Consider the following 12,860-nt stretch of genomic DNA (forward strand, 5'->3'; position numbering starts at 1 on the left):
TGTATTTTTTTTGTGACGCAGCACAACATTTGTCCCCCACGCAGCGTTCCGCCTCTGGAGATTTTACTTAGTAATGTCATGATCTACTTATTTCCAAATTTTGGTGTACTATCTCGATCACGAACGGCAAAAAAACCCCTTATATTTTTATACTCACCCCTGCCTACCACTATAACTACTACCCTCGTCCCCCACTCTGGTTTCCGGCCGTTGGGGAAAGTCATGTACATAACTAATTCAACATATCTCCGTATAGTTTTTCCATATTACTTATCACGCACAAAATCCGCTCCTAGCTCTTAGACTATTAAATTAAACTCTCATGCAAAAATCAGACTGCTATTTATCACCAATATAATTCTTTTCATTTGACATGTTTTTCGTGTTCCACTTATTAAAATGCCCATTTGGTGATAAACACTAGTCTGATTTTTGCATGAGAGTTTAATGAAATAGTAACAAATCAATTGGAAGTTCTGTCCGACAAAATAGAAGGGACGTTTTCGTAATCTGACCTTCCAAATTTTTAAACTGTTCCACAATTAAAACTTCCTCTGTTCCAGTGTTCCCATACATCAAAGTTTGTCCGACTAGACACCGTTAAGCTATTAATCAACTTTTTTTCGTACGCGGGCCAGGTCTAATATGAAAATGAGAGGGGAAATGTCGAATAAAATAAATGGATCACTCTAAGGACTAATGTGGGAGAGTATAAAGAGAAGGTAACAGAATTTAACTACCTTGCAGTAACAGTTACAAATAGAAGAGGCGAAGAGAGAGAAAAAGATAACGGTTATTGAAAGATAGCAAAGTAGTAGGACTAATGTGGGAGAGTATAAAGAGAAGGTAACAGAATTTAACTACCTTGCAGTAACAGTTACAAATATAAGAGGCGAAGAGAGAGAAAAAGATAACGGTTATTGAAAGATAGCAAAGTAGTAGGATCATTATAATGCACTGTTGAACGCAAGATTCAAACTTATGAAACAATAGTGAGACCAACGCTCTTTTGACACTTGGACAATGTATCAGACAAAAGAAAACAGCTAGAGATTTGTCGGAGAAATTTTCTGCTGGAATATCGAAAATATAAATTTGTTCCATTTCAAGGGATCTTCGAGAGGCTTGACAAATAAATGCAACAGAATGGTTGAACAACAGACATTTATCATTTACACGATGGCATTTTTTACGTATGCTATAGGTTTCTGTAATGTAAAGACAAGACAATTTACCCAATAAAAAAATAAAATTATTCACTGAGGCCTTTAATAAAAATAAAGACATCAGTAGCTTTTAGTAACAATATAAACAAATGTATTGTATTGATTTAGGATGAGCAAGCTGGAGTTGTTCCAAGGCGGTCGTTTTATCCAAAGGATAAAGAAAATAGATATTTCCGTGGGGTACCTTCGGCTAGATCGAATGGTGTCTCAAGTCGTGGTAATTCTGTGAACGGGCGACAGGAGTCACAATACAGTGATGAATCGGAGTCAGGTAAGCAAAATTGCTAACTCAATCTAATGCTTAAATTAACCAGAGAATACCTTTTAACGTTCTGAAACTAATATGATTCTGATGTATAGTTCTTCCATACTTCCATTATATTATTACACACGCATGAAATTATTCACCATTTGCTTTTCATACTACTTTATACTCCTTCTCCTCCTCCTAAGTGCCTTCTCTATTGAGGTTGGCGATCAATATGGTAAATTTCTCTCTGTTCTGGGCTTGATGAATTAAGTCATATCCTGTTGTGTGGGTCCAATCTCTGATGTTTCGGAGCCAGGATTTTTTCTTTCATCCTATACCTTTTTACCTTCGATTTTGCCTTCTAATATTACCTGGAACTGCTCAAATTCCCTATAACATATTATTATGTATCCTAGATATGACGTATTTCTAATTTTGATTGTATTGGCCAGATGAGGTCGTGTGCTCATTATTTCCAGTACTTCTTCATTCGTAGTTCTGCTGATCCAGCTTATTCTTAGCATTCGGCGGTACTTACATCCACATTTCGAATAAATTCAGTTTGTTGACGTCATACTGTTTTAATGTACAGGTCTCACAGCCATATAGTAATAGAGACCACACAAAACACTTTAGTGTTCTCAGTCTTATTGTGATTGATAGCTTGGGGTTACAGAACATTTTACGCATGCTAATGCAACCAGACCTTGCTATTTCAATGTGTCTTTTAATTTCTTTTGAGTGGTCTAGCTGACTATTTAGCTCTCTGTCCAAGTAGGTATATGAAGCTTTGGGAACTCTGAAGGGTGATACCATTTATTTATGTTGGGTGTAAATTGTTCATGGGGGTTCTTGTGGAATATCGTGATTTTGGTTTTGGAAAAGTTAATGTCCAAATGGAATGAAATCAGTTTGTTGACGTCACACTGTTTTAATGTCTAGGTCTCACAGCCATATAGTAATAGAGACCACGCATAACACTTTAGTGTTCTCAATCTTATTGTGACTGATAGCTTGGGATTACAGAGCATTTTATGCATGTTCATGAAACCAGACCTTGCCAGTCAATTATTGTAATTGACTTATGCTCCTTCTGAAATATGCCCGGAACATTAATAAAAAAATTAAAATATTTAAAAATTTCGATAAACATCGAATTTTTTCTACTTTTTGAAGTTATACTTCTTTACCGGCGATAGAGGATGAATTTTTATATGGTAAAACCTAGCGACCGGGCGCATGCGCATTATAACTTTGTTCTGATTGGATGTTCAAATGACATGTCAAAAATTATTCAATATGGCGGCTGTGGCACAGCTGTAGTTAGATTATTTATGGTTGTTGCGTTTTAAAATTTGTGTGAAAAGAAACAACAAACAAAAGTTAGTTAATAGTTATACTGCCTTTTTAAATAGTTTTTATATACCTATATTTTTGGACTTTTGGACTATTTTGGACAAGGAAAACTCATTCTAATTTGGTAAGTAGTTTTTATTATAATCATATTGTAATTATACATTTGGATTAGGTTGAAATACATACATTTATTTTCTCAAGAATGCGGATTTTACAGAGAAATCCCAAATTAGGTTCGATTTTTATTTTTAAATTATGATTTTTTGGCGTAGATTTATTTATCTAGTAGGTATGTAATGCTTTGATTTACATACTTAATTTGATTACCAACAAAAGTTCTACCAATCTTCATCTAATATATTGTTTTCTTACTGTTCTGTTATATTTTTATATTTTCTTCCATAAAATTTAAACTACATAATTTAATTTTTAAAACAACTGTCAAGCAGTAAAACGTTCAGTTACCGTATTTTTCCACATGATAAATAATGTGGGATTAGACGAGTGAGTCTACGCTTCGATTACGAATCAAAGCGCCACGAAATTCACGGGTTCAATTCCTGATGTAAGTTTTATTTTTTTATTTTTTTATGGATGTTATGATTGTAAGTATATTTGTTATATAATTTTTTTTCAGAAAATGCGTATTTAAAATTTTTGCCAACAATTATTATCGTTCAGAAATCATTTTTTCTTTGTGGCATTTTTCAATGTGTTTGTGTGCGTTTTATTCTTTTATTTTTTTAAATTTTTGGTATTGTCTTAAAAATCAGATAATATGTAGTAGAAGTATAACTTCTTACGTGCGTACAAAGTACACACACATTCTTGTTTTCCTTATATTATAACTTTAAAACGATTCATTTTGGAACAAAGTCGTAGAAAAATAAAATAAAGTTAATTAAATTTTGTATGACATACGACTGATTAAAAATGTTTTAAATGATAACCTTTTCTGCAAAATATCAATAAGTACAAAATAAGGGGGCAAAATAAGCCTGTTTTTATTCAATGTTTTTCGACCACTTTGGTTGCACTTAGAACTTTCGTAATTCGCTTAGAAAATTCTTACAACATACTTAAATCGTTCACCAAATTTCATTAAAATCTACCCAATAGATTTTGCATAATAATTTTGCAATCTATTTTTTTTAATTCAAATTTTTTAAAAACTTTCTGAACAAAAAGTAGACCATTTAAAAGTTTTCTATTTTTTTACATATAAACAGGCACTTTACCTATCTAATACACCTTGCAGCATTAAAATCGGATTATTTAAGCAGCCTCAGCAATGTTTTAAAGTTATAAACAATGTTTTGGCTTATAAACAAATTAGTGCTGTCGCCAGGAGGGGGTGCAACGGCCTCCTTTATTTAGATGGACTTACCCAAGTTTTTATTTTATGTATTTTGACACGTAGAACACGATTTTTTTGGGTAACAGTTGATCCGGATGTCGATAAGATTGTTATAAACAAAGAACTTGAGGAATTACATAACATCAATTTTTTGCAATATAAAACATTTTCTTTTGTATTTCTTGGGTCATTGTAAGCAAAAAATATTCTTACAAGTTTTTTCGTAGGATGCATAGTTTTCGAGATAAACGCGGTTGAACTTTCCAAAAATCGAAAAATTGCAATTATTGAACCCGAATAATTTTTGATTAAAAAATAAAATAGCAATTCTTCTGACAGCATTTGAAAGTTTAAGTCAAATTATACCGGTTATGATTATTTGAATTGCTAAAAATTAATTTTTAATTTTTAAACAAAGCTATTTGTTTATAAGCCAAAAAATTGTTAATAATTTTAAAACATTGCTGAGGCCCCTTAAATAATCCGACATTAATTCTGTAAAGTATATTAGATAGATAGAGCGCCTCTTTGTATGTAAAAAAATTAGCCAACTTCTAAATAGTCTACTTTTTGTTCAAAACGTTTTTAAAAATTTGAACTTTTTTAAAATAAATTTAGATTGCAAATTTATTATGCAAATTATATTAAGTTGATGTTAATGAAATTTGGTAGACGGTTTAAGTATGCTATAAAAATTTTCTAAGCGAATTACTAAGGTTCTAAGTGCCACCAAAATAATTAAAAAACATTGAATAACAACAGGCTTATTTTGCCCCTTATTTTGTATTTATTGCTATATTGCAGAAAGGGTAATACTTTAAGACATTTTTAACCAGTAGTATATCATACAAAATTCAATTATCTTTATTTTATTGCTGTATGACTTTGTTCCAAAACGAATCTTTTTAAAGTTATAAGCAAATAAAGTAGAAAAAATCGATGTCTTTCGAAATTTTTAAATATTTTAATTTTTTTATTAATGTTCCGGGCATGTTTGAGAAGGAGCATAAGTCAATTATTATTATTGAAGGTGTCACCTAACTTTATCTGCAAAAATCCGAATGCCACCTCTCACATCCAAAAATAGACGTTTTTTCACAGATCAGCCCTGGTCTATAAGCTATTAACAAATTTTCAGCTTGTTTTTAAGGTGATACAGTAGCGATCAACAGGTAGCCAAAACGCGTTCCAAGATTGCGGCTGTAATTTTGAATATTTTTTCGAGATATTTGGCACACGTATTCGTAATATAATAAAGAATGGCGGTACAGAGCCCAATTTGAAAAATATATTAATATGTGGAAATTACTCTGTAATTAAATACAATATTAAAAAAACGAGCCTGTACCGCCATTAAGAAGAACAAAAACATACACTTTCTTCAAATAAACTTTTTTATCCGATGCCTAGATTGTGTGTCATTTTGGAACTACTAATGAAATAAAAATTTTTAGTAGTTCCAAAATGACACAAAATCTAGACATCGGATAAAAAAGTTTATTTGAAGAAAGTGTATTTTTTTCTTCTTCTTAATGGCGGTACAGGCTCGTTTTTTTAATATTGTATTTAATTACAGAGTAATTTCCACATATTAATATATTTTTCAAATTGGGCTCTGTACCGCTATTCTTTATTATATTACGAATACGTGTGCCAAATATCTCGAAAAAATATTCAAAATTACAGCCGCAATCTTGGAACGCGTTGTCGCTACCTGTTGATCGCTACTGTTTCCTCTTAATCAACTTTTTTTGGTACGCGGGATCCAGGAGTAGATGTATTACCTTGCAAATTTCCACTTTATATCTGTTATTTTGCTATGAGATATTTCGCCTTCTTAACATAACCGTCTCTTATTTATTGCTTATTTCTTTTTGATAGGTCACGGAATTCTGGAATTTTCAACGGATAAAGCCGGTCAAGACGTGACTCCGCTGAATCTGGATTTCGGCGAAGAAAAAAGGAGATCATCAACTCTAAATTCCATTACAGGTATAGTAGAAATAGAGTTTCTTTAATAATCTCATTTGTATGTTTTCCCAAATATTACATGATACGATATATTTCAATTGGCAGTGACTTAACTACTTAACAATATTTTTTCATTGATTTTTAGTATTCAACATAATATTATTTAGTATATTTTATTTATCCATACAGACTATTTATTGTTTAGTTTCTTTCAAAACTGATTGTGTGCACTTAGCCTACATACAGAGTGAGTTCAATTGCTTTAAACCTTCTTCTATCAGCTCCCTATAAGAATGTTTGGCATATTTTATTCTAAACACTATTTATTTAATTGTTAATAAAACGAGTATGACATACCGGGCGATCAGGTTGCACTAACAACTAAAAAACAATGTTTTAAAATAAATATTAAAAATACTGATCGGAAACTGATCAACCTTGAACCATAATAGTGGAGTCACTGAAGGTTTTCACCTCCGATTTCGTTGAACCTTCATTGATTTTCATGAAAATTGGTGAGTAATTAGAAGCTACTTCAAGGTACAAAGGTGACATGATGCCAACTTGCGCTTTTGCCCTGGGGGTAGATGCCACCCCTTCTCGGGGGTGAAATTTTTTTTATTAAAAATAATACCAGAAATCGATAGAGGGGCAACTTCTAAGCAAAATTTGTTATATAAAGTTATTAATATAAATCACTACTTTTTGAGTTATTAAATATCAAAGATTTTATTTTTTCTTAAAAAAATGCATGTTTTAATGCTGTTTTTCACGAATTACTCAAACACTAAAAGCTTTTGTAAAAAAGATATTACCAAAATTAAAGATAATAAAAAATTTAATACACTCCCTACCTAAAGAACTAAACTACTGTTATTTCAAAGTGAGTTTTGGGTAATTGAATCTATATTTTTTTCGACGAGTACTCAAATCTTAGTATTCAAGCTTACATAACGGGAAAACTATGCATTTTATAAAATATACTTGTTAAACACTTGTCAAAGTACTTCGGAATACCTATCAAATGAGCTCAAGTAGAAGTTAATAGCATCAAAATTAAGCAAGTTATGATGAAAATAAGAGAACCCTTTCGATTATTTTAGGAAAAAGTGAAAAATAAAACAGACGTCATTTCCACAAAAATTAAAATTTGTAGTAATCCTCACAAGAATTTCTTTAGGTTAACATAGTTAATGATTTCAACAATTTTGACCGGTTTAGAATGCATATTTTTGAAACAAAAGATAGAATTTTAAAAAATCAGAATTTTTAAAACTATCGTACTTTTCATTTTTTTTTTTTATAATAACTCCAAAAATACTCAATCTACGTAAAAAATGATATTTAACTAACTTTAGTTTCTGTTCCAAATACTCTACCGATTTTGCTGGTTTACTGTAAAGAGACCGAAATCATTAGACCGAAAGCAGTAGACCGAATTCATTAGACCGAAAAGCACTTTACCGAAACCTCACTAGACCGAACAGCAGAAGACCGAAAAGCAGTTCTTTTTACTTGTCGCAGTAAAAGAGATAAGACTAATGTAATTACAACTAAATGTTATTTGGATTATAAACAGTTAAAATGGTTTTAACGTCACTCTACCCTTAATTTATTTTTATCTTCACTAATTTGTTTAACGGATGAAAATTATTTCATATCAGACTGTAGAGAGTAACAATTTACACAGTCTATATATAAAATAATACAAAAAATGCAATAAACAAAAAGACAGATATACAAAATCTTAGCATAATTTACTACAATCTTTTTTATTTTATGTACCATTTCGGTCTAATGCTGTTCGGTCTAGTGAGGTTTCGGTAAAGTGCTTTTCGGTCTAATGAGTTCGGTCTACTGCTTTCGGTCTAATGATTTCGGTCTAATTGTCGTGTACCGATTTTGCTATTTCCGTAGAGTAAAAAATAACCGAGATAGAAACGTTTAAAATTTCAATTTTGCTGCGAGAACCATGTAACCGGGGCCATTTAACCTTTTATTTTTAAAAAACTAAGAGGTCTAAAAGACTAATTTCGACGTTTTTTAATAGCTCTTGGAATTAACTTTTAACTAGTTTTTAGGTGAACCTGATATCTTAAAAATTAACGGAGTTACTTACAAAAAATATAACATTTTTTGGAAAAAATTTTAAAAGATACATTTTAAAACATTTTTGTTGCATAAATTTTAATGCTATCGACTTGTTCGAGGGCTTGTTTGATAGATATTTCTATGAACTTTGACAAATGTTTAATAAGTTTATGTTATAAAATGCATAATTTTCCCGGTATTTAAGCTTGAATACTTAGATTTGGGTACTCGACGAAAGAAATATACATTCAATTACCTATAACTCACTTTTAGTTAGCATTGAAAGGTTTTTCTAGTACGGAGTTTATTTGGTTTCTTATTAGCCTCAATTTTGATAATAATAACTTTTTTGTAAAAACTTATAGTTTTTGAGTTATTTATGAAAAATCTGTTAAAAACATGTATTTTTCTCACGAAAAATTAAAATTTTTGATCTTTAATAACTCAAAAAGTTTTGATTTATTTTAATAACTTTATATAACAAATTTTGCTTATAATTTTTCCCTCTATCGAATTGTGAGGTTATTTTTAACAAAATAATTTTCACCCCCGAGGAGGGGTGGCATCCACCCCCAGGGTAAAAGCGCAAGTTGGCACCATGTCACCTTTGTTCCTTTTGAGATATCCTCTAACCACTCACCAATTTTCATGCAAATCGATGTAGGTTCAACGAAATCGGAGGTAATAGCTCATATCCACCTTCAGTGACTGCACTGTAATGATACCTTGAAAATCGACATATTCGATTTTTTCAGTTTTAAATTGTTTATAACTTGAAAACGATCAACTTGAAAGAAAAATTACAAAACATCATTTTTGTTCCGATTGGTCCAAAAACATAAAATAATATCAGCCCAGACCGAAAAAAAATACTTTTGTTATTTGTTTAAAGAAAATTGATGTAATAAAAATGTAGTAATTTATGGCATATGGAACAATACATAAAAAATAATCAGTATTACTTATTAACTTCAAAACGCAAAAAATATGTAGGGTGTTCTATTTAAAATAAGAGTTCGTTAGATTTCCAGGAAAACGGAAAATCTGACAACAACGTAAATACCACCAAAATATCGGCCGCGTCACAAGACCGTTAAACACTAAAATCTATAAAAATCGTACAAGCCGTTTCCGGGATAATTGCAATGTTCCATACATAAACTCACTCTGTATAAATTACATATTATGTTTTATGTATAAAAGTAATTTGATATGTTTTATTTATAAAGTAATTTCATAAATAAAACATATTGATGCTTCGGTAGGTGAGTGGTAAGGCCGTTGAAATACTGAATTTAAATACTTAGGGGTTGTGAGTTCGAATCCAGATGAAATTATAATTTTGAATGAAAAAGTTTCTCATCTTTATCAGATCAGTATTGGCCGATATACCGCGTTCGTATAATAAGCCACCCTTTGTAAATACACTGTAGCTGCCTGTACTTAGCAATTAACTTAGTAGTTGATGTGGGTAATTGAAATAACAGAAAGACAGTTAGTTAACCGTGTTTTGCTAAAATTGAAAATTTATCTAACATAAATAAATAAATCTGAGGTATTTTCAATGTTTTGACAATGTACAAACATTATAGTCTGGGCTGATTATCGGAGAAGAGGCCATTTTTGGGAAAAGTTATTTACCAGCAATTTTATTGCTGGAATCGAATCTTATGATTGTATATATTAATAATATAGATGTTATGCAAACTCCGCAGATAGTGTGCTACTTTTTTTATAAACAAAATGGCGCCCGAAAATCGTGTTTTTTTCAATTTTTGCTCTATAACTCCAAAGATTTTAACTTTAGACCAAAAACACTCAAACAAAAATTCACCGCAATTAAATTCTGCATAGAGACGTGTTTTTTCCGATTTACTTCGACGAAAACTTTCCCCGGAAAAAGCGGGTTTTTCCAACAAAATCTTTAATTTTCAACTAAACTTTTAGATAAGTAGTTGTTAATCAATAATTAAATAACTTGGTAACGTAAAAGCCCTTTCCGTATATATTATAATTCCAGAAGTATATGGACATTAGATGAACAGTTTAGCAAAAATTAAAATGTAAATTAAAAATTTACGGTCGCTATAATAACGACAATAATTATGATGCATAAGAATAACTATGATTTTTTCATAAAAAGATACTATACCTATCTAATGTACTAAGTATACAGAATTGAAATTGGACTATTTAAGCGGCCTCAGGAATATTTTAAAATTATAAACAATTTTTTGGTTTATAAACAAATATAATATCTCGGGAAATATTAAACTAAATTAAATTGTAAAAACGGTATTCGAAAGACAGCGGCAGAACGCTTCTTTTAAAAGAAAAAAACGTTTAATTATGATGAGTGGTCTCTGAGATACAACCGGTCAAAGTTGACCGAAATTTACGGCAAAGATATAAACAATAGGATCATAATTTTCAAACCATCACCTTTTTATTTTTGTCCTCTTTCTCCACACCAATTTTCATATCTTTAAAATCCTCATAACATATAGTATTATAATAAAAACTATCGATAATACGTGTGAAAATTGCCAAAAATAGCAAAATTCCAATCAAAAATTAGGTTGGAGAAAATGTAACCCTCAAAGTTCAAAATCGGTATACGTTAAAAAAAATGCATTTTCTCGGCTTCCCATGGAGCAATTTCCTTCATTATTTTTTTGTTCCCAAGTAACTCGAGTAGAGCCATCGAACTAACGCATTACTAAATGCCAAACTTGCTTTTGTTTTATTATAATAAATTTATTTATTTATTATAACACAATATTTTAATTTGTTTAAATAAAAATTGTTTAAATAATTATACAGCTTTCAAATGAGAATATTTATGTTTTTAAATTTAAAAGGTACACACTTGTAGTAAGTTTATCTAAAAAAAAAGCCTACAACTGGAAAAAATATGTAATTTTCTGTTCTTATAAATAAATTAATCTATTATAACAAAACAAAAGCAAGATTGACATTTAGTAATGCGTTAGTTCGATGGCTATACTCGAGTTATTAGGGGACAAAAAAAGAATGAAGGAAATTGCTCCATGGGAAGCCGAGAAAATGCATTTTGTTAACGTATACCGATTTTGAACTTTGAGGGTTACATTTTCTCCAACCTAATTTTTGATTGGAATTTTGCTATTTATGGCAATTTTCACACGTATTATCGATAGTTTTTATTATAATAATATATGTTATGAGGATTTTAAAGATATGAAAATGGGTGTAGAGAAAGAGGACAAAAATAAAAAGGTGCTGGTTTGAAAATTATGATCCTATTGTTTATATCTTTGCCGTAAATTCCGGTCAACTTTGACCGGTTGTATCTCAGGAACCACTCGTCGTAATTAAACGTATTTTCTTTTAAAAGAAGCGTTCTGCCGCTGTCTTTCGAATACCGTTTTTACAATTTAATTTAGTTTAATATTTCCCGAGATATTATATTTGTTTATAAACCAAAAAATTGTTTATAATTTTAAAATATTCCTGAGGCCGCTTAAATAGTCCAATTTCAATTCTGTATAGTACATTAGATAGGTATAGTATCTTTTTATGAAAAAATCATATTTATTCTTATGCATCATAATTATTGTCGTTATTATAGCGACCGTAAATTTTTAATTTACGTTTTAATTTTTGCTAAACTGTTCATCTAATGTCCATATACTTCTGGAATTATAATATATACGGAAAGGGCTTTTACGTTACCAAGTTATTTAATTATTGATTAACAACTACTTATCTAAAAGTTTAGTTGAAAATTAAAGATTTTGTTGGAAAAACCCGCTTTTTCCGGGGAAAGTTTTCGTCGAAGTAAATCGGAAAAAACACGTCTCTATGCAGAATTTAATTGCGGTGAATTTTTATTTGGGTGTTTTTGGTCTAAAGTTAAAATCTTTGGAGTCATAGAGCAAAAATTGAAAAAAACACGATTTTCGGGCGCCATTTTGTTTATAAAAAAGTAGCACACTATCTGCGGACTTTGCATATCTATATTATTAATACATACAATAATAAGATTCGATTCCAGCAATAAAATTGCTGGTAAATAACTTTTCCTTGTATTTTGCTAATTAGCCCAGAGTATTAAAAAAATCTCAAAGGTTTAACGACAAGAACTAAATATTAAACAGAGGAAAATAGAAATAAAATCCAACCATAGTTAAAACACAAACAGCAAAAAAGAAATGAAAAGGTGAGAAAGAAATATGAACAGATATGATAATAAAGTTCCAGCAAACACTCATTAAAATAACAACACTGATAACTCTGGAGAATGGATTTAGTGTCGAATGGATTTAGTGTCCGCAGTCATATAAACCCAAATAAACAACAACAACTCTGGAGAAATTCACTGTTATTTCACCAAAATACTCACACAATTTAAGTTTATAAGGAATAAGTTTAGGTTAGGCTGCATTTGGAATAAAGACGTGTTTAAAAAAAATGTCCCAATGCCTTTAAAAAGGAAAGCTATCAACCAGTACATTCTACCAGTCCTCACATACAGAGCAGAAACCCTTACTCTCACAAAAACATCAACGGAAAAATTGAGGACACAACGTAAAAATGGTGAGATCAATGCTTACAATACGTTTTAGAA

At 30.5% G+C, this 12,860-nt stretch overlaps 1 protein-coding gene across 9 annotated transcripts in view; it reads left to right on the plus strand.

The window, feature by feature from the left end:
- The window catches only part of LOC126881865 (potassium voltage-gated channel subfamily H member 6), a 1,259,880-nt gene that overhangs the window by 1,179,591 nt on the left and 67,429 nt on the right, over window positions 1-12,860 (plus strand). For all 9 annotated transcript variants that reach the window (XM_050646514.1, XM_050646508.1, XM_050646507.1 and 6 more), the window contains 2 exons: window positions 1,335-1,497; window positions 6,071-6,181. In XM_050646514.1, coding sequence (XP_050502471.1) covers window positions 1,335-1,497; window positions 6,071-6,181 — 274 coding nt within the window. The remainder of the gene's footprint in view (window positions 1-1,334; window positions 1,498-6,070; window positions 6,182-12,860) is intronic.

The sequence above is a fragment of the Diabrotica virgifera genome, chromosome 3, assembly GCF_917563875.1.
Source record: "Diabrotica virgifera virgifera chromosome 3, PGI_DIABVI_V3a".
In the NCBI taxonomy this organism is placed as follows: domain Eukaryota; kingdom Metazoa; phylum Arthropoda; class Insecta; order Coleoptera; family Chrysomelidae; genus Diabrotica; species Diabrotica virgifera.